This window comes from Lagopus leucura, unplaced genomic scaffold (genome assembly GCF_019238085.1).
Source record: "Lagopus leucura isolate 7727_CA_CO unplaced genomic scaffold, USGS_WTPT01 Super-Scaffold_100009, whole genome shotgun sequence".
Taxonomy (NCBI): domain Eukaryota; kingdom Metazoa; phylum Chordata; class Aves; order Galliformes; family Phasianidae; genus Lagopus; species Lagopus leucura.
Genome location: NW_024962266.1, coordinates 19,799,355 through 19,821,127, shown reverse-complemented (window position 1 = coordinate 19,821,127; position 21,773 = coordinate 19,799,355). Strand labels below are relative to the sequence as shown.

The following is a 21,773-nucleotide window of genomic DNA, read 5'->3' as shown; positions in this document are numbered from 1 at the left end:
GCCATTGTGGGAAGGAAAAAAGCAGCATACGCAAAAGAGAGGCAAGTGGGCTGAGAAGAGGCAGCTGAACGTATTGATCAGATTTCAACAAAAAAAAATTGGGAGAGAAAACAAGACACACGTCATTTGGTTTAATGCAGCCCATACAAACAGCTCCAAAAGGCCACAGCTGCCGGGCTGCAGTTCTGCTGAAGTCAGTGACTTTGCCCAAAGGAGAGCCCCGCAGAGCACCGGCAGTGATCGCTGTTGACGCCAATTCGAAATTACTCTAAAAGAAAAACTAAAACTGAAGTCAAAATATTAAATAAACCGGGAGAAACGCCTGCAACCCACAGCGTCTGGCATACGTGGAATTTTGGCTGAATTTATCTTTTTTAACGCCCTCTTTGCCATCCTCCAGCCTGTTGCACTGGGGCAAGGTGAAGAGGCAGCGTTGGGCCGATGGGAACGAATCTCCTCTTTTGTTCTCTGCTAATTGCCGTTGGCCGCTTGCTGCCTTATCTGCTATTGCTCCCAGGAGGGGAGGGCTGGGGCAGGTTCAAAGAAAAAGAGAAAGGAAAAAAAAGAAAGGAAGAAAGAGAGAAAGAAAGAAAGAAAGAAAAGGAATGTTCTTTCTTTTCTTTTTTTTTTTTTTTTTCTTTTTTTTTCTTTTTTTTTTTTTCCAGGCAGGAATATGAAGGAAAAGAAAGAACACAGAGAGTGAAAGAGAACAGAAAATAAATAAATGACCCGAGGCTGCTTGGAAGCCCCTCTTCCTCTCCTATCAGCTTTTACAGGGGGCAATACATTTTATTCATTGCCAGGTCTGACTTATCGCAGCCTTGTTTTTAATGAGGTATAATAAGGGGAACATTTTGTAACAACACGGTTCCTCTATTTTATCCGACAAACAGCTGTGTCATGGCCGTCGCTGGGAGAATGAATCATATCTCCCTGCCTGCATATGCTAACTCCCATGTAATTACCCTTGCATCTTAAATAAAGCAGGCCCTAAACCTGTCGCTCAGATTACAAGCAAACGGTGCAGACCTCGTAACTGGGGCCTCTATCATTACAATTAATTTATCACAGGAGCGGCTGAGATTAGAGACTGGAATTAAAACGCAGAGCATGGAGGGTGCCACCAAACTGACAGCGAGAGAGGGAGAGGAGCTAATTCCTTAACTGGAGCAGTGCTGCAAGATTGGGGTTTTTTCCTTAAGTTATCCACCTGGCCATTCCAGTGAGGCTCCAGCAGGGCATTTTGCTCCCGGAAACATCGGGAAGTAGAAAGCAAAGGGAACTTTGCCCTGTGTTAAGCCCATTCAATAAACACCAGTGTACAAAGAGCCCAGCCTAGCGACGTGTGCCCAGATATCTGTCTGCTGACGTCTTTATGGGTGACATGCATGCTGTGCTTGCACACGGATATGTCAGTGCACAAGTGGGCATCTCCACTGCTGCCCAGAGCTGTTGATAACAAGGAAACACCAAGCTTGTGGGGCAGGATCCTTGTGGCAGTAATGACAGTAGCAATGGGATCATACTGCCTGCTTTGCTTGCACACATTGGATGGCAACTATTTTAACTGTGGGAAGGTCAGTGGCTGGGCACCTGCAAACAGTTCCAAAGCATCTCTGCTTCAATACAGTGCCCTGTCCGGCAGGGCAGTCTGGGGCACCTCAGTGAGCCCTGGGGCATTGCATGGGGCAGAAAAGCCTTTCTGCTCAACACGCCCAGCATGGTGTCTCCAGCAAAACCAGACCAGATGCTTCTGGGAGAGATCAAACGGCAAAAGACAAAGGGAAGACACCACTGTAAACAGTCAGAGGGTGGCCTCAATTCAGGGGAAGTTTCCTCACAGAGTCTTGTTGCTGGCATATGCTCTGCTCTGTTGGCAGAAGGCATTTAGCAATGTTTTACAGGATTAAGCTCTAAAATTCCACTCTCCTGTATCAGTGGGACTGGAAAATGTTTCATTTATTTATTTGTTTATTTTTAATTTAAAAGAGCAGCTTTTCGCCTTTCCTTATTACCTGCTAGTGCATGCTTTCACAACATCCCTGCTAACTTCAGCGCTGAAAATGAAGAGATTTTTGGATTGAGACCCTATGCTTCCTATGGAGCAAGCCCACATCTCTGCACAACACCCATCTATGCAAAGCACTACCAGTCCTACCAGCATTTCCCAACGCATGAGCAAAGGGAAGCCGGAGCACTGCACATGGGGGGGCAGCCCCCAGCCTCCTCGGGAGCGCGGCAGCAAACATGCCTCTTTTCATTTTCTGCTCACAATTGGCAGCTTCCTCCACCCACCCAAACAGACCCCGCAATGTTTTTAAAATGCAGTCAGCAGCTGGAAACTAAGGCAACTTCTGTCTCCTATTGAAAGTCTCACAGCCTTCCCGGACCACCCTGGGTCATGTAAATTCAGCAGATTATCCATCCCTAACTCTCCTCATCTATCACCCGCCTCTGCTATCGATCTGCTCCTCCGAGCCAGCAGGGCTGGGGCTGCCTGGTGCTGAGACCTGCAGACCTGGACCAATGCATATGCAAAGTTCAGCAGTGCTGAACTATCCTGCTCATCTACGCACCCACCGAGGGCAGGGTTTGGCATCACAAGACTTGGCCATTGTGTCCCAGTCAAAACCCAACCATAGGGCTCCAAAGCAATTTGGCCAGGCAGAGCTAAAAATTGCTTGCAGCACGCATCACAACACATGGAGTGCCCTTTACCAGAGCACTGGTAGAACCCTGGTCTGTCCCTCCATTTGCAGACGAAGGCCAAGAGGGTCCTATTGCATAGAACCACAGAATCATTTGAACTGGAAGGGACTCCTAAGGGTCTGATCCAACTCCCCTGCAATGAACAGAAACACCTACAGTTCCACCAGGTGCTCTGACCCCTGTCCAGACTGACCTTGGATGTCTCAAGGAACAGGGCAACCTGTTCCATTGTCTCACCACTTTATTGTAAAAAACTTTTTCTTTATACTGAATCTAAATCTCTCTTGATTTGAAACCATTTCCCCTTGTCCTGTCACAGCAGTGCTGAAGAATCTGACCACTTCTTTCTTTCAGCCCATCTCTAGATACTGAAAGGACTTCCCCATACCCTACTCAAGCTCATTGCCAATATCTCACAGAGCCTCACTTGGAGCTGGAACATTCCCCCTTTTCTGAATTCCTCTCTTGGTTTCAACCACGCAGCTGAAAAGCTCAACAGAACACAGCCCTCCATCTCAGATCAAAGCCCACAGTGCCATGCCTTCTGCACTGTGGCTCTTTGTTTGCACTAAGTTTGCACCGTGCTTGGTTTATAAATAAAACTGAAAGATGAACCAGGAGTTCTTGCGGTGCATTCCTCCTGCAACGCCGCAAACACCAGCGCACAGAGCTCTGCTGCAGCCCCGTTCCCCAGTGGGGTGCTAACTGCTAGGGCTGGAGATAACCATCAGAATGGGAATACTGGAAACGATTTCACTGCTGATCTTTCGGCAAATGCATATACCTGTGATGCTTAGTCATAATCTCAAACTGCTCGCTGCACGTCCCATAGAGATGACAAAAACCTTGCACGTCGGCCCAGCTGCCAAAACCTCCCGCTTCCCCCCGCTTCCACAATACAGCTGAGTATTGTTAATATGAAAATCTTTTCCCTATTGATCACTCAAAATATGAGGGCGACAAAAATGCATTGAATTTAACATAAAAATAAACAACTCATGGCTGCCGTATTGACTGTATTATTCATATTATGTTTAATTCATTCCCCTTTCGTGCAGCAGCTGCAGATTCTCACCGGCTGTGTCAGCCCAAACTCAGGTTGGTGAAGGGTTCCCACACAAACCCTGAGCAATGCCACTGTGTTAATGGAGGCGCATGGTGCTGGAATCCATAGCAACTTGTGGTGATGTTTCCGTTTGGACACAACTGTTATTATGGGACAGAACTTGGTGTCGTGTTCTGAAAGAATGAAACCAATCCAGCTTTGTGGCATAGTGGGGTGGTTTGGGGTGAATGGATGAACTGAGTGGTCTTTTCCAACCTTAATGATTCCATGACTCTATTATTATATTCTATGACACCAGAAGGGCAAACACTAAGACATCTTTCTCCCTGATAGCCAAAAAAAAAAGAAAGAACCCGCCACCATGCAGAGCTGAGGTCCATGCAACCCAATTAGATACCACAGACATCATGATATGATGGGTTCTGCTAACTCCTGTAGGATCCCTAACCTCACCAGTCACCAGGAGGACACAAAAGCTCTTCAGCATCTCTAGTTCTTCCCCAGGCACTGAAGCATCAGAGCCTCAAGGAAGGAAGGAAGGACAGGTTTTAAATGGCAGCACAGGGTCACACCAAGCACCGCTAAAACCAAATCAAGCCAGGCAGCCCCATACATTGTAAGAATTAAGGGCACGATTCCCCCTTTCTAACGATGCTTTTACAGAAACCGTTCCACTGTAAAACTTTATGATATGAATCTTTACAGCTGCCAGCAGAGCACATGTTCACTGCCTTAAATTATAACGTAATCTCAGCAGAATTTGTGCTTTCCAGAGCTCTGCTGACGGGGCGAGAGGTGAGTGGCAGAGCCTGTGCCGCAAGCTCTGGAGTCACCAGGTGTCTGCAGCACTGGTCCCCACGCAGCACCTGGCAGCAGAGGGAGGAAGAGCAGAGGAGGAAAAAGTCTGTGGAGTTCTTATGTTTGGTGAGTGAATCGGGAGCATTTTTCTCAATTCCTTCTCATCTCCAGTGACACGACAGAAGAAACCAGCCAATCAATACAACAGTAAAATTCCTAACCCAGGTAACCTTTAAACACTAAACAGTGTCAGACTAAAACAAAACAAACTACACGAAATCCCTGTTAGGCATGAAAACAGCCCCAGGTCAACTGGACTGCAAAGACAGAGCTGAGCACTCTGTCTAAACCCTGGTGTACTGCTGCCACCTGGGTCCCCATGCACAGTTGGCTTTGTGTGCCCTGTGCGAGTGACCCCGTGTTCCTACACACCCCGTGTCACTTCTTTCTCTTTCTTCTAGGTGGGGAGCTGCTTTCTCTCTTTTTCCAGTTGACCATTCAAGATCAGGATGGATGAAGCACCTGATGGAGCTGTAGGTGTCCCTGCTTATTGCAGGGGAGTTGGACTAGATGACCTTTAAGGATCCCATTCAACTCAAACGATTCTATGATTCTTAGTTTTTTTCTAGAGGATGGGGACACAGAGCTCCTGTGGCAGGGTAAGGGATGGCTCTCTGGGAGCTGTGCTCTGAGCTCCAGACTCCCACGTGGAACTGCCAACACTTTGCACCTCACCTTTGACAGAGCCCTGTCCGACTGAGCGCTTCCTTTTAATGCTTGCTGCTCTGGGTCTTTCAGGCTGCAGTCCAGTAACTTTCCTCCTTTAAAGGAAGGTGAAGGTGATTTTGTTTCCTGACTTTTGAAGAGCTTTTCCTCTTCTTTCTTTGATCTGTGCAGTGAATTTGATCTCCCAGAAGTGCAGGATGAGTGTGTCTCCTTATGGCCTGGATCCGGACCATCAGGATTTGATTCATTAATTCATTTATTTTTATTTGGCTCTCCTGTTGGGTAAGCTGAATATGGCGCTCCATACAGGATATTAGGTCTGAATGTCCATGAGCTCTTGAGCAATCCCCACTCTTGGGTCACTGCTGAAGCAGTGGGTTAGGAATGGTGCTTGCAGCCCTGCCTATGGTTGGAATGAATCATTGTGAGCCAACTGATGGCTGCACCAAACTTCAGAGCAAAACACGTGTAGTGAAGCACTGACACAGGTTGCCCAGAGAGGTGCTGGTTGCCCCATCCCCAGAAACATCCAAGATTAAGCTGGACCAGGCTCTGAGCAGGCAACAGAGCTGTGGATGTCCCTGTTCACTGCAGGGCAGTTGGACGAGCTGGCCTTTAAGGGTCACTTCCAACTCAAATGATTCTGTTTTTATGGGTGTCACTGAAGTTTTCATGCATGCTGAGTTATCATCCAGCAATCCCATAGCAGAATCCTGTTCTAGCTCCACGCATACAAGTTAGGCAACTGGTTCCAAGCTGCCTGCTGACCAGCACCAAAGCTGGGATGGGAAGAGGAGCCCTCGCTCCCAGCCCCGGCACAGACAGCACTTCTGTATATTCAATAAATAACCGGGGTATTTACTCAAATGAATGACTCTGAGCCTGTTCCAAGGAGTTAATTTAGTGCTAACTGACTGGATGGAAATGAAAAGGTCTCATCTTACATTAAGAATGATCACCTGACAGTTTTACTGAATATATTATGACAGGATTTATAAGGCCATATAATTTTAGGGTATATTTGGAAGATTATTATCTTGATTTAAATAAACACCATCTCAAGAAAATCAACACCGAGTCAGGAGATTTTGCAGAAGAATGAAGGGAAGAAGTGTGCCTAAGTCTCTGTGCTTTGTGCCACTGTATTATCAGCACATAGGACCCAGCCTTCCTCAGCCTCCCAGGGTCCCGAATCCCCTTCCATCTAATTCTGTGTCTCTAAGTGTAATTGTATACAAGAAAACCACTCTCCAGACTTGTTCTGTTTTACAGACTGCCTGATGGGATTATCTCTCCTGTCATTTTGAAGCTTGTAGAAGCGTGCGACTTACACCACTCAAGCTAAATCACACTCAAGGCACTTTGTCTGTCTAAATTGTTTGGAGGACCAAGCCATTTATTGGCAGGCCGCATTATTTATTCCATAAAAATAAAGAAATAAATAAAAATTATGAATTAAACCTAAGTAGTTGTAATGAGGACATTGCAGTCAAGTAGCAATATCCTGTGGAGCAGATAAGTGTCAAGTAGGAATGATCTTAAATATGCTGAAAATGGTACTGTCTGGCCTCAGACCACAGAAAGAAAAGGCAACTTGTCTGGTCAGGCACGATGTTCCCAGGATGTAACGTGTAACTGGTTATTGCAGTGATGACAGGCAGCCTGGATGTGGCTGAGACAGGTAGATCGATTATTCCTGTAGCAGTAACCTTGGGGCAATATTTGTCTGTCATAACCCCAAAGCAGATCAACTAACATTTAGGGGCTAATCGGATACCCAGTCCAAGTAGCACACATTCTTCCATTTATTTACTTCCACGGCCGCTGGATCAGATCTTTTGGGACTGCAAAATATCAGACAAGCTCCTGTAGCCACTGGAAGAGCTATTGGCGTGCAAGGAGCACATCTGGACACACTGAGCTGCAGGAACACGCCAAGAAGCAGCTCAGGGGCAGGGAACCCTCATGTCTCCGTGGCACAAGTGTTCCCTGGGATGTCTCAGTCCCATGGCACAAGATCAGTTGGATGAGGCCAATGTCTACTGGGCTCCTCCGTTGCACACCCAACGCTGGAGTTGGCCTTCTGGCATTTGTTCTGCATGGAAGTAGGTGTTGAATGAAAAAGACTCATCATGGAGGGGATGGAGCACTTTAAAGCACTGAACGTCCACTTATTCCTGAGCGAAGATGGATACCTCGAGAGGTTCTCCTCCCCAGTAAATAATTCATAAAAAACAAACAAGCCTGGGTCTGTTTGAATTAGAACAAAATATTTCTTTAGAAAAGTGAAGTGATGAAGCGCAGGAGGAGCTGGAGATGACAGCTGGTGTCTGCAGCTCCCAATGAGTCACCTTCATTCCTCGTGGCCCCTTTTTTTTAACCCTTCGAGATTCCCAGGAATGATTTGTCACCGGGTTATTAGCATTTCTCCCTCGCTATCGACAGCTTGTCTTTCCTCCTTCTCACCGGTGAGTGATTTCTTCACACGCTCGCCAAATATAGCCAAATCACCATGGCAAACGTATCGACAGAATCATATTAACAGCTGCTGAGCATTTACAGGGCTGTAAGTTATACAAAAAAAGAAAGAAGGAAAACACACATGGAAATAAACCAACTCTGATCAGCGGTGACAAGCATTTATTTAGGGCTCACTCGATGGAAATATTTTTTATGCCTTAATTGCCTGTTACAGGCTCCTTCAGAGGTCTGCCATTGGACAAATTCCTTTAACACAGATCAGTCTTTTTGGTACACCCACAGCACTAACACTGAGGGAATGGGTGTGAGGAAGAGGATGCTCACATAGGTTACAACCCATCTCAGGAAAGCAGGACGTGGATACAACGGTGGAGGAGCAGCACTCTAAGCTGCAGCACACCTGGGCAGCAGGGTTGTGCTCACACCCATGCCCTCATGCCATGCATTGTCACCTTCAGTCAATGGCTGTTACCATCCATGGTCACAGGACACACGTCAAACCAGCACTGGCATCATTTCTAAATACGTGATTTGGGCATCTAGCAGGATGCAGGATTTGCAAGGTCTTCTGTGCCACTCTACTATTGAGAAGCAATACTGGAGGTCAGTACATGAATGGACAGGGAGATCAGGTGTGACGTCTCGATTAGAACAGTGCAGTAGAAATGCCAAGTCATGGCCTGAAATGGTGATTGAGCACCTGGTGGAGAGGCAGGGCCAAATCAGGGGAGCCCAGGTGCATGCAATGTACCTGAGTGACTGGGAGGGTTGGAGCCAGGGTCCACCCCTTCCTTCCCAGACCTCATTTAAGCATTGGCAGTGGAGGCAATGGTACTTTACTGGAGATCCCTGCCTATGTGAGGCCTTCCAAAGTCTGTTCTGTCTGTTCTGTCTGTTCTGTCTGTTCTGTCTGTTCTGTCTGTTCTGTCTGTTCTGTCTGTTCTGTCTGTTCTGTCTGTTCTGTCTGTGGCTGCTGCATTTGAGCCCATCTATATTTACAAAGCCAGAGATTTTGCTACCCTGCTATTATTGCTGTACTTTCCATCACATTATAGTGTTACACACAGCAAAGGCAGCAAGATGGAGAGGTGAAATGGGCATCATCCAAAACATGGAGAGAAGCACAAGTCCCCAGGGAATGTGTTTATTCCAATCCCAGTTCCTTTCTTTTTTTTTTTTTTTAATCAAATAAGGGGTTTGGGTCTAAGTCGCTTCTGCTGCTCCCACTTAGAATCATAGAAGCATTGAGATTTAAACAGACCACTAAGATCACTGAGTCCAACCAGCAACCCATCATCATTATGCCCATTAAACCCATGCCACTTCTGGCTCTGTATGGAAAAATGAAGAACATATTACAAACTGAAGCCATGCACAAAGTTAGTGCAAAGCCTTTCTTTAACTTTCTTTAAGAATCAGATGAAAAATGTGCTTTAGTTCTTTCCAACTATCTTTTTCATTCAGCTCACGCCTGTCCTTTCCTTCCCCAAATTCATCAAAAAACAACACACAGAAAAGCACCCATCCTTGACATAGGACAAGGGGAAATGGTTCCAAACTGAAAGAGGAGAGATTTAGATTGGATATAAGGAAGTTTTTTTTTACAATAAAACGGTGAGATGCTGGAACAGGTTGCTCAGAGAGGTGGTGAATGCTCTGCCTCTGCAGACATTCAAGGTCAGACTGAATGGGGCTTTAAGCACCTGATAGGGATTTAGATGTCCCTGTTCATTGGAGTTGGACTAGACAGTGTTTAAAGGTCTCTTCCTACTCAATTATGATTCCATGATCTCTCCAAGCTTTATCTCTCTCAAGCCCTCTTTTCCAGCACCTCGAACACTGCCAATCCTCGCTCTGCACTCCTGTGTCTTCTGGGAACAGGACCCACGAGGGCTGAAGAACTTGTATGGTCACATCATCCACCCTGGTCACCTTGAGCATCATCTAGCCTCCAGGAAAGGAAACACCAGCTCACCTAACCCTCAAAACATCAAAGCCCTGCCTCATCTGTGTCACGGGGAGCAGGAAAAACAGACGAAATGTTATCACCAGGAGAAATCTCCACCAGTTTCTACCAGTAGAGCAGCAGTGGCCTGTGGGTCCCTCCACGTCAGTGTGGTACCCGGGTGTGCTCGGAGCAGCTCGCTAAGGGTGTGCATGGTGAAAACTGTTCGGGCAAAGCCGCATTCTTCATGTAGGAGAGCTCCCTCTAGGTTAAACACGCCGGTATTTCAGAAGGCATCGCTCATTTTGGAGCTCTCGCTCTGCCCCGGTGCCTGTAGCTCCAGCTGTGGCACCACGGGGATTGCACTCGTGTCCCCACACATTACCCCAAAGCTGCACCGAGGCAGGAGTCCGTGTGCATTTCCCTCAGCCAAAGCCCCGCTCTCACCCTGCCTGCAAACACATCTGAATTACTACCCTACGCTCTGATGAGCAGCAGAGTTAAGCAAAGGCTCTTAAACTCTCAGAATGAGAAAAATCAGATGGAAAAGACTTAATGCCAAAAAATGCAGGGCTGTTCCCTGCAGCGCAGTCCCGGGAGCTTCGAGCAAACTGGTTCTAAACATTGAAGTCTTTAATGCAGCTTCCTGTTTTGTTGTTATTTCACCTAGGCTGGTATTTACTCATAAATAGGCAGCTTGCTGTATGCAGAACAGCAGGTAGCTCCATTTACAGCTGTATATAACTGGCTGTGGTATTCAGCGCCCGTGCTCTGCTATGCAGCGTAATGCTCACAATAAAACACATACCGTATTTGCAACTGTGTCCACACTGCTATTCTGCTACGTGATGCACATTAAGAAACAAGCCCAGAACTCAGAGAAGAATTTACCATTTACACACACACACACACACACACACACACACACACACACACAAAGATGCATTGGGATTTTCAGCATAACACAGTATCACTTTTAAATCTCGTCTGCTCCCTCGGTCTCGCTGATTTTTTCTCTCTGTAACCATAAACTTATAACTTGTATATGGATTTTTTTAAGCGTAACACGCTTTGCAAGTGTGTGTATATAAAAGTTTACTATATATAAGAATTGTCAGGATGACTCAGCCCAAGGTCACAGAATTGCTGAATGGTTGGGTTGAAGGGACCTTAATACCCATCCATTCCAACCCCTGTCCCCCACCAGATCAGGCTGCCCAGGGCCCCATCCAGTCTGGCCTTGGGCACCTCCTGCAGCCCCTCCAGGCACCAAAGCAGGCACAGTGAGGCAGCTGGCTGCAACCCAGTGAGGGAACGGGGACCCTGAGCTGCGTCTTTCACATCTGGTTAAGTGCTGCTGATCCCTCCGACGAGCTGCCTAATGATTACAACACTTCTGCTGAGAAATTAACGTGCTCGGCTGGCTGCGCTGGGGCAGGAAGGGTCGGAAAGCAGCTGTTGGGATGCAGACAGCGATGGGAAGTCAGGCCAACAGCCCCGAGATGCTCTGCTCACCTCTCCGTGCTCAGCTCTCATTTCAGTGGTTTGACACAATCTTATTGCAATGCTTTATTTCTGAAGATCCCTATAGGTCCTGTAGGTGCAATGCATCATTCACATATACTTCTCCCTGCACAACCTCCTCTGAAAGGGCCTTAGAAAGGAAACAACTTTGGTTTGGGGTAAGTGAGGGTCTCCTGAGTGTGCACTGGCTTTAATCTCGCTCTGCACAAAAAGCCGGGCTTATTTCCCAAGAGGTGTCCAAGCACACCCAAAGAACTCGGCACAAGCAACAGCCCGCTGGGTGCCTTTTACCCTCAGGCATTTGATGAAATTAATGACACAAAAGTAAGTATAAAGGCTAAGACAAATAGAACTGGCAGCAACTTGAACCTTTGGCCTGCCCTTTGAAAGGCTCTGGCAAGTCTCAAATCTTCTTGATCTGCTCACTAAAGGGATGACTGTCCCACAATTATTTTCCGAGCGTTTGTTGGCAAGTCGTAGGAGGAAAAAGTCATTTCGCTGGGGCTGTTAGTACAAAAGCTCAGCTCCAGCCAGGGCCCTGGACTCCACTTCAAATTATAATATTTTAAGTACCTGAAAATAAATATTTTGTCAGCTGCTGGGAATTAAGAAGTAGCTTCGACCTTTCAGAGAGGGGAACCCTGCAGAGAGCGGCGAGCCTCAGAGAGCTCACAGCAAAACACAAGTTGCCCAAAGCACCCGACCTGCCTCTCACACATCCCCACTGCCCACTGGGCTGATGTGCCAGCTGATACCAGCCCAATGGCAGCAGCACTGCTCATGCTCCAGGACCCACACACTGCAAATCTCTGGCAGCAGGGCTCTAAGAGTTAAACCCTTCTCCCTTCCCCCCCAATCTCTCTGCCTTTGGCCTTTAGATCAGCCCTGGTTGCCAATGAGGACTCATCGAAACACCACGAGGCTGGGCCCGTCAGGAAGGAAACCAGCGCGTCCAGAGTTTTGTTGTTCTAAAGACTTTTTTTTTTTTATTTTAATTTTATTTTACTGCTCAGGAAGGAAGCCAGAGCCTGTGCTTCGACTCCAAGAATGTCGATTACTCATCCTTCCCTGCATTATTTCTTTTATCTCTCACTTTTATCTACCTTACTCCAAATTTTCCCCATTTCTTTCTCTGCTGCTCCTAGCCACTGTTTTCAGCTGTTCACCCAAATTTCATGAGAAAGACAGCTATATGTCTGGCAAAAGTTTATTCAGAACAAATGCCAGGGATGTGTTTATTGAACAAGACTGCATCCCTCCAGTGCTGGTGCAGCAACGCAGGCAGCTCTGAGCACCTCTGAGATGGGAATGCCACCACCTTCAGTGCACAGGAACGTGGCAGCCCTTGCATTCACGTTGTCCATGAGGAATGGCTCTGTTGTCCAAGGTTAATAGAGACCAAGCTGAAGTGCCCAGACAGCCCTTCCCTTTTCCTTCTCTGTGGGGCACGGAGAAGGAGGCACGGCTGTGCCCTTTGCGTTCCATATCCCAACATCAAGCAACAGAAGTAAAACAATCTGCATATGAACAGCTTGCAGCACATTTCCTCAGCTGCAAACAGTGTGGCTCTGGGACCACCCGAACATCACTGAGCCACCTGAGTACACAGTGACGCCTGCAAGTGCCTTCTAACAGCCCCCTCCTGCCCTCCCCGCCTGCAGAGCCCATCGCACCACACTGGGACTTCCCTCGCCTCTTTGCCCAGGTGCAGCTCCATCCGGACACAGTGGCCCCGATGGTGTTCACTGACACCATGACCTTCTCCAGCCCCACAGGGCACCCCCCACTCCTGGGAAGATGGTGTGTCCCTGCGGTGCTCCTGAAGAGAGGACCCAAAAGGAAGCATTTCCCCAGTTTAAGGCCCCTTCTTCCTTGAAATACAGCATAAACCAAGGCTTGATCCAGGCTGCGCCCTGCACAGCTCCCCAGGCAGCACAACATCTCAGGCACATCCAAGTGAGACCAGCTCACAGCCCTTCTCCCCACCCTGCCTTGCTCTGACACCATCTCCCTCTCTTTCCACAGTCAAGGCGTTTTCATTTTTAAGAGGGAACATAATGAGACAGTGGGAACAGTGCTTCTGGCGGATGGAGACAGAGATCTGCACGCTCTCACTGCTCCATTTTTCCAGTATATTCCAGTCCTGATCCAACTGCCATCACACTTATTTCAGTTTTGGGCCAAATGAGGACAGAAATAACTTGTAGCCCCTTTATATTTCACACTCCCTCTGCAGAGCTTGATGATGTTTAACTCCTGGTGTGCGGACTGCTTGCGTCCTGCTGTGCCTCACCCCAGACTTTCAGCATGCTCCCCACTTCATGCTGGTCCCAGTGCTCAGCCCTTTACAGACCCAACTTCTCCTTCATCTTCAAGCCAAAAAAAAAAAGAGAGCAGTGGTCAAACTGCTTCCTTAAGAGAAGTGCTCAGGGGAAAAGCAGCCATCCTGGCTGAGGGCTGTACTGGAGGCTCACCTCCAATCGATGGTTGGTAGTGGGAAGTGAAACTGGTTTGCAAGAACCCAACAAGGAAGTGGGTTCTGTGCAGGGCACTTGAGGCCCCTTGGCAGTGATACTGCACCCTGCTCACCTGCTGTCCACCTTTTCCCAAGCCATCCACATTGCCAACAGTGACACTGGGACAAGATGCCCTCCAGTCCCCGGGAGACTTCCAGACACCAGGATGGCATTCAGCTCAGTGAGCCCCTGCCCTGAGCACAGAGGAGGAACTGGGACTCCAGCACTCTGCAGAGCCTCTCCTAAAGCCCTAGGGGGAATCTCCCCATAATATTTCTCATACTGGAAGCAAGGCCAGAGGAGAAGGCAGAGCTGTGTTTTGGTGCAGAGCCTTCTGTATGCCTTCCCAGTGTCAGAGCAGGCTGCCTGGGATGAGGGATTGCTATCCTATGTTCCCTTATAGTGAGGGATGCTACAGGACAGACAGTCACACATACTAAATGGCTTTGCAAGTTGCTTCCTATAGGGAAACAACACGAAAATCAGATGAAAAGGTTGAGACTTCTAAAATTTAAACTATCTTAATTAGAAGCAAAGTGATTTTTCCTGAAAATCCCAACAGAGCGACGTGGGCTCACTGTGGCAGACCTGAGATGCACTTTTGGCCCTGCAAAAGGGCACAGGGCACATGTGGGTGTGCAGAACTGCACCAGCAAAATGCATCAAAGCTCTTGTGTTTTCTGAATTAAAAAATCCTGGGCTGTGTCACTCTGCCTGGAGCCAGTTACCCAGAATCCATGCTGCTGCGGGAAACAAGGACACAGATTCCAGCTCTTCCTCTTACAGGGATGCAGAGGCACGCAGCGCCTTCCTTTTCCCGCTGCAAACAGCTGTGCACCACGAGCCCAGCACTGACAAGGAAAAGTACAAAACACATTCTTCCCTAAAATAGCGGTGAGAAAGTAGACCTCAGCTCCAAGTTACCAGCTTTGCTTTCTCCTCTCTTCTGCTACACTTCAAGACGCCAGCAAGGGGCTGAAGGAGAAAGCAATGCTGGTGGCCAAAGGACGCTCAGTTTATCACTGCCACCATCTATGTTTTCCAAAGGAAAGACAAAAAACAAGATCACAGCCACAGATTTGCACCAAATGTCACTGCCAGTGTTCAATCAGAGCACTCTGACTCCAGGCTGGCTTCCAGGGAAGCTTCATGTGTGTAACCCAGTGCCACACCAGTCCCACCAACTGTTGGTCCCAGTTGCTTTGCATAGCCAAAAAATGTCCTCGAAAGTCCTCAAATCTGCTTTTTAATCCTGAAGAGCAAGGATGAAAAATGCCCCCCAGGTATACTGACGTGATTGAGGACCACAAACCACTGGATAGAGATTGTCACCATTCACTCGTAGCAGCCGCTTTCCTTGGAGTGCAGCATTAGCAGAAAACAACTTTGTCCCCGCTATGAATTTGCATTAGAAATCCATAATAAAAATAAAGCCTAATATTATACAAATGGATACGGTGCTCTATAGTGCTCCCAGTACAGATTAAGGTTAGGCAGATTTCGAATGACAGTTATTTACCTCTGTCTAACACCATGTATGCACAAATGGAATTTATTTTATAGCTGCAGATATTAAGCAGAGGAGGAGGAGATGAGAGGAAATCTTAGAGTCTCACGTAAAATATAATTATGTCTGTTTTCTGCTCCTTGGAAGGCAAACAAAGAGGAGAGAATGGAACTGCTGCTAGCATTTAATGGGACTTGTCTAAATGATACCACACAGATAACAACTGCTGACAATTCCAAAGCACCTTCACGCTTGAGTTTTCTATGGGAACTCCAGAAAGACCTTGGTGGCCTTGGTGGGCCCAGGGCACCTGCATGAGGGGAATGTCTGCTTCCTTTAAAACCTATAGGCTGTCAGAGAAAGAGAAAAGCAGTGACTAAATCCCGTGCTTGCTTCCTGCTGTGCATGCCCACTCCTCCAGCGTCTCCCAGTCCCTCGTGCAACCATCGCAGCCCAACCAGGAAACTGCCGCTGCCTCCTGAATTTTGCAAGTTAGCAAGTGAAATAATAAAATAACGCTTTAACTGTCGGAGATCCTGGCTCAGAAAGTGCACTTTGGTCATTTCCTTTAATAACTGTAGTTTAGCAGTAATGATTTATAACAGTTCATAATATTCTACTAACTGTACTGTATTAATAATGCTCATACTTTGCCCTTCGCAGCTCCTTCTGTCAAAACCTATGGAGCAGCCGATGCCATCCCCGTGCTGCAGTGGGTCAGGATTTGGAGTTGGGATTTGGGGTCAGGATTTGAGGTCCCAGCAAGGCATGCCACCATAGAGCTCCCCTCCTGGAGCTGCGTGAGAGCCAAAGGTAGCAGCTGAGACTGGAGGAGCAGGTTCTGATGGGATGGAAGCTGTGGCTGAGGGGTTGCAAATCTTTGACACACCAGCAGGTCATGCAAATGCAAGATGAAGAGCAAGTGGGAGAAAGCAACGGGAAGGCTACAGGCTTCTGCCCATCACCTCGTGGGAAGGTGACATGGTGGTGGCTTCATGCAGAAGGCCATGGGGATGGGTTTTATTAGGAGCAAAAAGGGTCTTTTTATTGTGTTTTGTTTGTGCTTTTTTTTTTTTTTCTTCTGATTCTAAAATGGAGCTATAGATCTCTTTTGCAGAAAGAAACACACCATTAATTTCCACTCCTTCTAGGAATCTCGGCTGTCGTGGGTTTATTAAAGGAAACCCATAAAATACGTCTCTCGGTGTCTTTAACACATGCTTTACAAGAAGCCCCCAAACTCCAACAAACGGCATCGCGTTTCTCAGAAGCACCCAGCAGAAGGGCCCCATCCAGCACACAGTGAGACCGCTGCTCCCTGGGAAGTCTCTGCTTTTGTGCATCATTTGGGTGCCCTCAGTGCCTGCATTTCACAGCACTGTGTTTGAGCAGACCAACCTCAGGCTGGTTTTCTGAATGATGAGGAACACCACCTCACCTCCGTGCACTCAGAGCATCCCATGGACATGAGCTCTGGTCCAGTGCTGCTGCATGAGTTCTCACTTCAATACAAGTATATCTCACAGAGTCAGGTGTCAGTGGTTGTGACAAATCCCAAATCATTTCACTGAATTCAGCATATGGGTGAAAACAGGATGAAGCTCTGCTCCCTCAATGCATGGGACTAAAGAGACCCACTTCATCATTCCAAGATGGAAATGCCTAGCTTTGGATTCTCGTTGTGTTTCAAAGTATCTCAAGCATGAAGTTATTTTTCAGGAATATTAAAACATTGCAATAAATTCATTTTTTAAAAAATCGCCGTTTAGGCTATGAAGTAAAATAAACATTTTAATGAGCTATCCAAAAAAGGTTCCTATGCAGTGCTACAGAAGACTCTGCAGTGCAACTATAGTAGCTCACCACCCATGTAACACAAATGCTTTCAGGAATCTGAAAAATACAACCGAAAATTTGAGCTTGCAAACCTGAACAGCTGGACATGGCAAGGTGACGCTGGTTGAAGACAATGTTCAACAGTTGCCATCTCTGGTAGGAGCCCTATTGCATCTTGCACAGAAGCTTACAGTCGCCTACCTGCTCTGACACACGGCCGCATCACACAGGCACACCCAGATCCTCACAGCCCAACAAGCGGAGGCTACAATCCCTGGGTATACACTTAGAGAGCAAGGCCAACCACACACACGTGTAAATGGCACTATAGCAAACACTCCCATCCCGTGTATTGGGCGACAGATAAACCTGTGGTGCTAATGGAGCTGAGTTTCCATGGTGCAGCATCTATATGTGATGGAAATACGATACAGAGCCAACAGACATGTTTAGTGTAAACTGCCCCAGTAGTTACGCAAGAATTTTAATGTCGGTGGAAGGTTGGGGATGTCGCCTTTGCTCTGCTCTGCCATGCAGCAGACATAAAACGTCCCCATTGAGATCCCACCTGCCTTCCCCATGCAGAATAATGCACGGAACACAGAGCTTCTGCCTTCAGCAGGAATCACCCTGCGAACGCGAATATAAAAGACACACTGGCAGCATATTTCAAAAGCAAAGAGCGATGGATTTACAAGGCAGGTTGATTTTATGATGACTTTTATTGAAAAGGTACGCGGGGTTTAGGCAGATGCCTTTTAGCGGCGGTAAGTTAGCGCGGTGCCTAATGCAAGGAGACAGGCTGGGGAAGCTGCGCCGACAGGGGAGGCAGAGCCACAACGTCTCTATTACCTCCTCGGCATCATAAAGGGGAGAGGAAAAATCGTGCCTGAAAGGGAGAGGGGGAAGCAGGGCAGCAGAGTTTCATCACAAAAAATATAGTAATCATAACAACAACAGAAAAAAGAATTGTTTTCTAGGAAGAAAATTCAGCAGAACAAAGGAGCGTACGCATAGCAGCAAACTCACTGCTTCTTAGAGGCAAACTGACCATAACTCAGTGCTTCTTTTGGGGTACCTGCCTTGCTCAAAGCCCTGGAGCCCATCCCTGGAACATTGTCCCTGTGCTAGCAGGGAATGATGAGGGGTGACTGGGGAGCTACAGCCATAGAGCTTCACCTTCCAAGCCACCAATGTGGGAAACACACACAACCTATTTGGGATGCAGTTTTTTGACCTGAAAGAACAGACTTGGGTTTATGCTTTGAAGAGGGATCTTGGTGACCATGAATATGCTCAGTGTCCCCACCTGAGGCACAAACCCTGGGGGTGATGCATTTGCTACAAGAACAGTATGTGTAAAGAAAAGATCGGGATAAAAACTCCAAAGCTCGAGGTGCATATCCTACAAGCTCTGGGGAAGTCTCCAGATGAAGCCTTGCTCACACCTACTGATGTATAACACCCATATCACTCCTCTGGGGCTCAGACACTTTTTTGCACATAACAACAGGTCAGCATTGCCTGAAAGGCAGGTTTCCTTCCAGAGCACCTCCCCTTGCAACCTGTCACTGTCCATTTATAAGAAACGTGGCAATGCTGTGGGGCGGCAGGGAGCAAAGGCTGCTCGTCCCCTCCTTCAGCACAAGGACAGCCACCTGCTGGGTATCTCAACCGCGCACAACGAGAGGAACGCCAACAAGCCAACGGAGGTACTTACATCTGTCACTTCGATCTTCAGGACTGGATGAGGTCTCCCGGTCTGAAATGAGGCCCGACACCGCAAAGATCTTCTTCCCCGTCTCGTCAACTTTGAGCGAGCCAGGGGAGCTGGAGGGGAGCTGGGTGCCAAACTCGTACTCCTTCCCGTCGGCATCCGAGAAGCGCAGGTGGGGTGAATCGGTGTCATGGCAGTTCTTCAGGCGCTTGGCCGGCGTGAAGGCCGACTGGTAGCTCTCCCGGTCCTCACTGGAGGCGAAGGGGCGGAAGGCCCCGACCCCGCTGTGATTCAGCATGCTGATCGGGGTACAGTCCAGGTTGGGGGGTGCAAACTGGGGGTGGAGGTGAAGCAAAGAGGGAGGAAAGTCACGGTTGGCGAAGGCGCCCGGCACACCGCCTTGCCGGTGGTACATGGAGGCGAAGGTGTAGGAGCCATTGGTAAAGGGGATGTGCACGTCCTTGTCTGCTGAGACTGGGACCCCGAAAGGCCTCGGCTGTTGGCACGGGATGGAGGCGTCGCGGCTGGCTTCGGCGGTGGAGGCGAGGACCATCAGCGCCGGGGAGGCCAGCGGGTTGGGGAGGTAGGGTGAGTTCTCCATCTTGAAGGCGGCCCGGTGTAAGTCCATCGGAGTGTCTTTCCTCAGCGGGATCGTGTGTGGAACGACCTTCCCTGGAGGGAAAGCAAAGCGAGGGCTGGAAAACCTACTGGAGCGTCATCACCCTCCGGACGCTGCAAGGAAACAGAAGAGAGAAGATTACGTGTTAGGTGTGGGTCCCACCACTCCGCTCGCTCAAGGAAATCAATAGAGAACTTCACACGCTGCTGGGAGCAGCTCTGGCCTTCCAGGTTAAGGGTGCCATCCAGCGCAGGCAGATGAAAGGCAAAGCAGGGAGAGCAGCACGCAGATTTAATCACCCGCTAATAAACAAGCTTCGGTTTGAAATTAGGATGGTAACTCCAAATGATAATTGGAATTTGATACGGGAAAAGTGGCATGTACATCTAATTGCATCCACTCAAGAATGCCCACATGTACACACAGCCCTCATTTGCTTGTGTGTGTGTGTAACTATATGGCAGTACTTATTGTGCACCGTTACCCGTGTCACCAGAAGCCGTGTTAATGCCGTACCCACTGCCATACCCAGCAGCTGTGTGTCTTCCCCCACTCTGACAGCATACACTGCAGGTCACACTCGCACCCGTAGGATCCTACAATGCGATACAGGCCATGGGGTGTATGAATGAGTCTGTATGGGTGCATGTGCGTGATCCATCATCACAAACATGCACAGGCACTCTCCCTGTTAGCAAAAGAAGAGACTTCGCCAATAAAATGCCTGGCGTCTCTGACAATGTTTAAAATCGTAATGGGTGCTTCTGCCATCTGATCTCCGCAAACGTCTGCCTTTCGGGTCAGGGACGAGAGAGAATGGATCAGTAATTTTAGTTCCTAATGCACTCACTCTTAAGTAGATTTGTAAACTGCCCTGGATGTGCCATTAACATTTAGAGGAAAATGTTAACCAAATTTCTGACTTGCATCTTGTCGAGCCTCCCAGGAAGAGCTGCTCCTCTCTGCGTCCCCCTGAGTTCACTCGGGCTTTTTGCTTTGTTATTTTCTCCCCCAATCAATCTAGTGTCTTTCTTTCAAGTTTCCGCTGCCTGCCATTCAGGCCCCACAGCCCGGCTCGAAACACAAGGACCATAACTCCGAAACAATATCCCGGCCGCCGGAGCTCAAAGGGCCAGAAAAATCATATAATAATAAAAAGCTGTTACAAATTGTGCCTCTTAAATCCAGTGGGTCAAACATCTCAAATAAAACTTACTGAAAGAGTGTCTCCCTAATGGAGTGCCTTTTGTGCTGTGTGAATGAGGGAGCCTGGGTTAACACAGCGCACGGAGCCAGCCGTGCCTTCAGCACAGCACGGCAATGCTGCTCCTTCTCCCTCATCCTGCACCCAGCGATGGGTATCGATGGCAAAAACAAGTGGGCATCGTTTCTCCTTGGCACCCCTTCGGACTTCAGCGCTGAATGACTGCATTATGGATCTTGCACAAGTGAAGCTGCTCTCTTCCAGATTTTAAATAAGTTTCCCACCCAGGCATTGCCACAGAGAGCATGGGGAGAATGGTGCCAGTGCACCCAGTTCAGCGCTGAGCCCTCTGCTCTGCCGCTTCATGCAGTGCTCCTGGAAGCTCGTGGCCAGGAAACCACCTCCGCTGGGAAATTTGGCATAGCTGGAGGCTCGCAGGGCCCTGTAGGTGCACACGTGTATGCACAGAGCTGTATCTAAAGGGACGCTTGCAAAGGAACCACCACCCTCAGAAATAAACAGTGGAAGTGAAACCGAGCGATCACGGAAAATATGGATTTCCAGGGAAAAAAAAAAGAAAAGAAAGTCAGAAAGAGAGAAACAACAACAAAGCGAAGCAGCCACCTCTGCCTCCTTTTCTATTTTTACTTGTGCCACCACCCCGCTACGTTAAACGTATTTCATAAATTAGTAATCTGGCTGCAACACTTGACACTCCTGTAGGATACTGTGAATCACCGCGGCCGCTTATTCGTTTGCAAACTTCATTACGCCAGGAATAAATCAACACGTTACCATATCTCACCGGCCAAATTTCTTTTTCTTTCTTGTTTTTTTTTTTTTCAGCCCCCACTTCCTTTTTCGTTTTCTCTCCCCAGTGCCTCCCCCCAACCCCTAACCCCCCCCTTTCCCAGCAACGTGTGCAGATCAGACCGCGGCGGAGCGGTCATTATGAAAATCTCTCGTTAATACACTCCCGATGTCAAAATGTCATCGGTTTAAATACGGAACCCAAAAGAAGAAAACTAACCGACCTCCTTAATTAAGAAAATCTGGATGGCGGGATGATGGGCCGGCTGCAGCGCGGGGTGGCGGGCAGGCAGCGGGCACAGGGAGGGACTGCTG

General features: G+C 48.2%; 1 protein-coding gene across 4 annotated transcripts in view; it reads right to left on the bottom strand.

The window, feature by feature from the left end:
- The window catches only part of RNF220 (ring finger protein 220), a 159,921-nt gene that overhangs the window by 136,258 nt on the left and 1,890 nt on the right, over positions 1-21,773 (bottom strand). For all 4 annotated transcript variants that reach the window (XM_042873202.1, XM_042873204.1, XM_042873203.1 and 1 more), the window contains exon 2: positions 18,829-19,557. In XM_042873202.1, coding sequence (XP_042729136.1) covers positions 18,829-19,453 — 625 coding nt within the window. In that variant the 5' untranslated portion in view covers positions 19,454-19,557. The remainder of the gene's footprint in view (positions 1-18,828; positions 19,558-21,773) is intronic.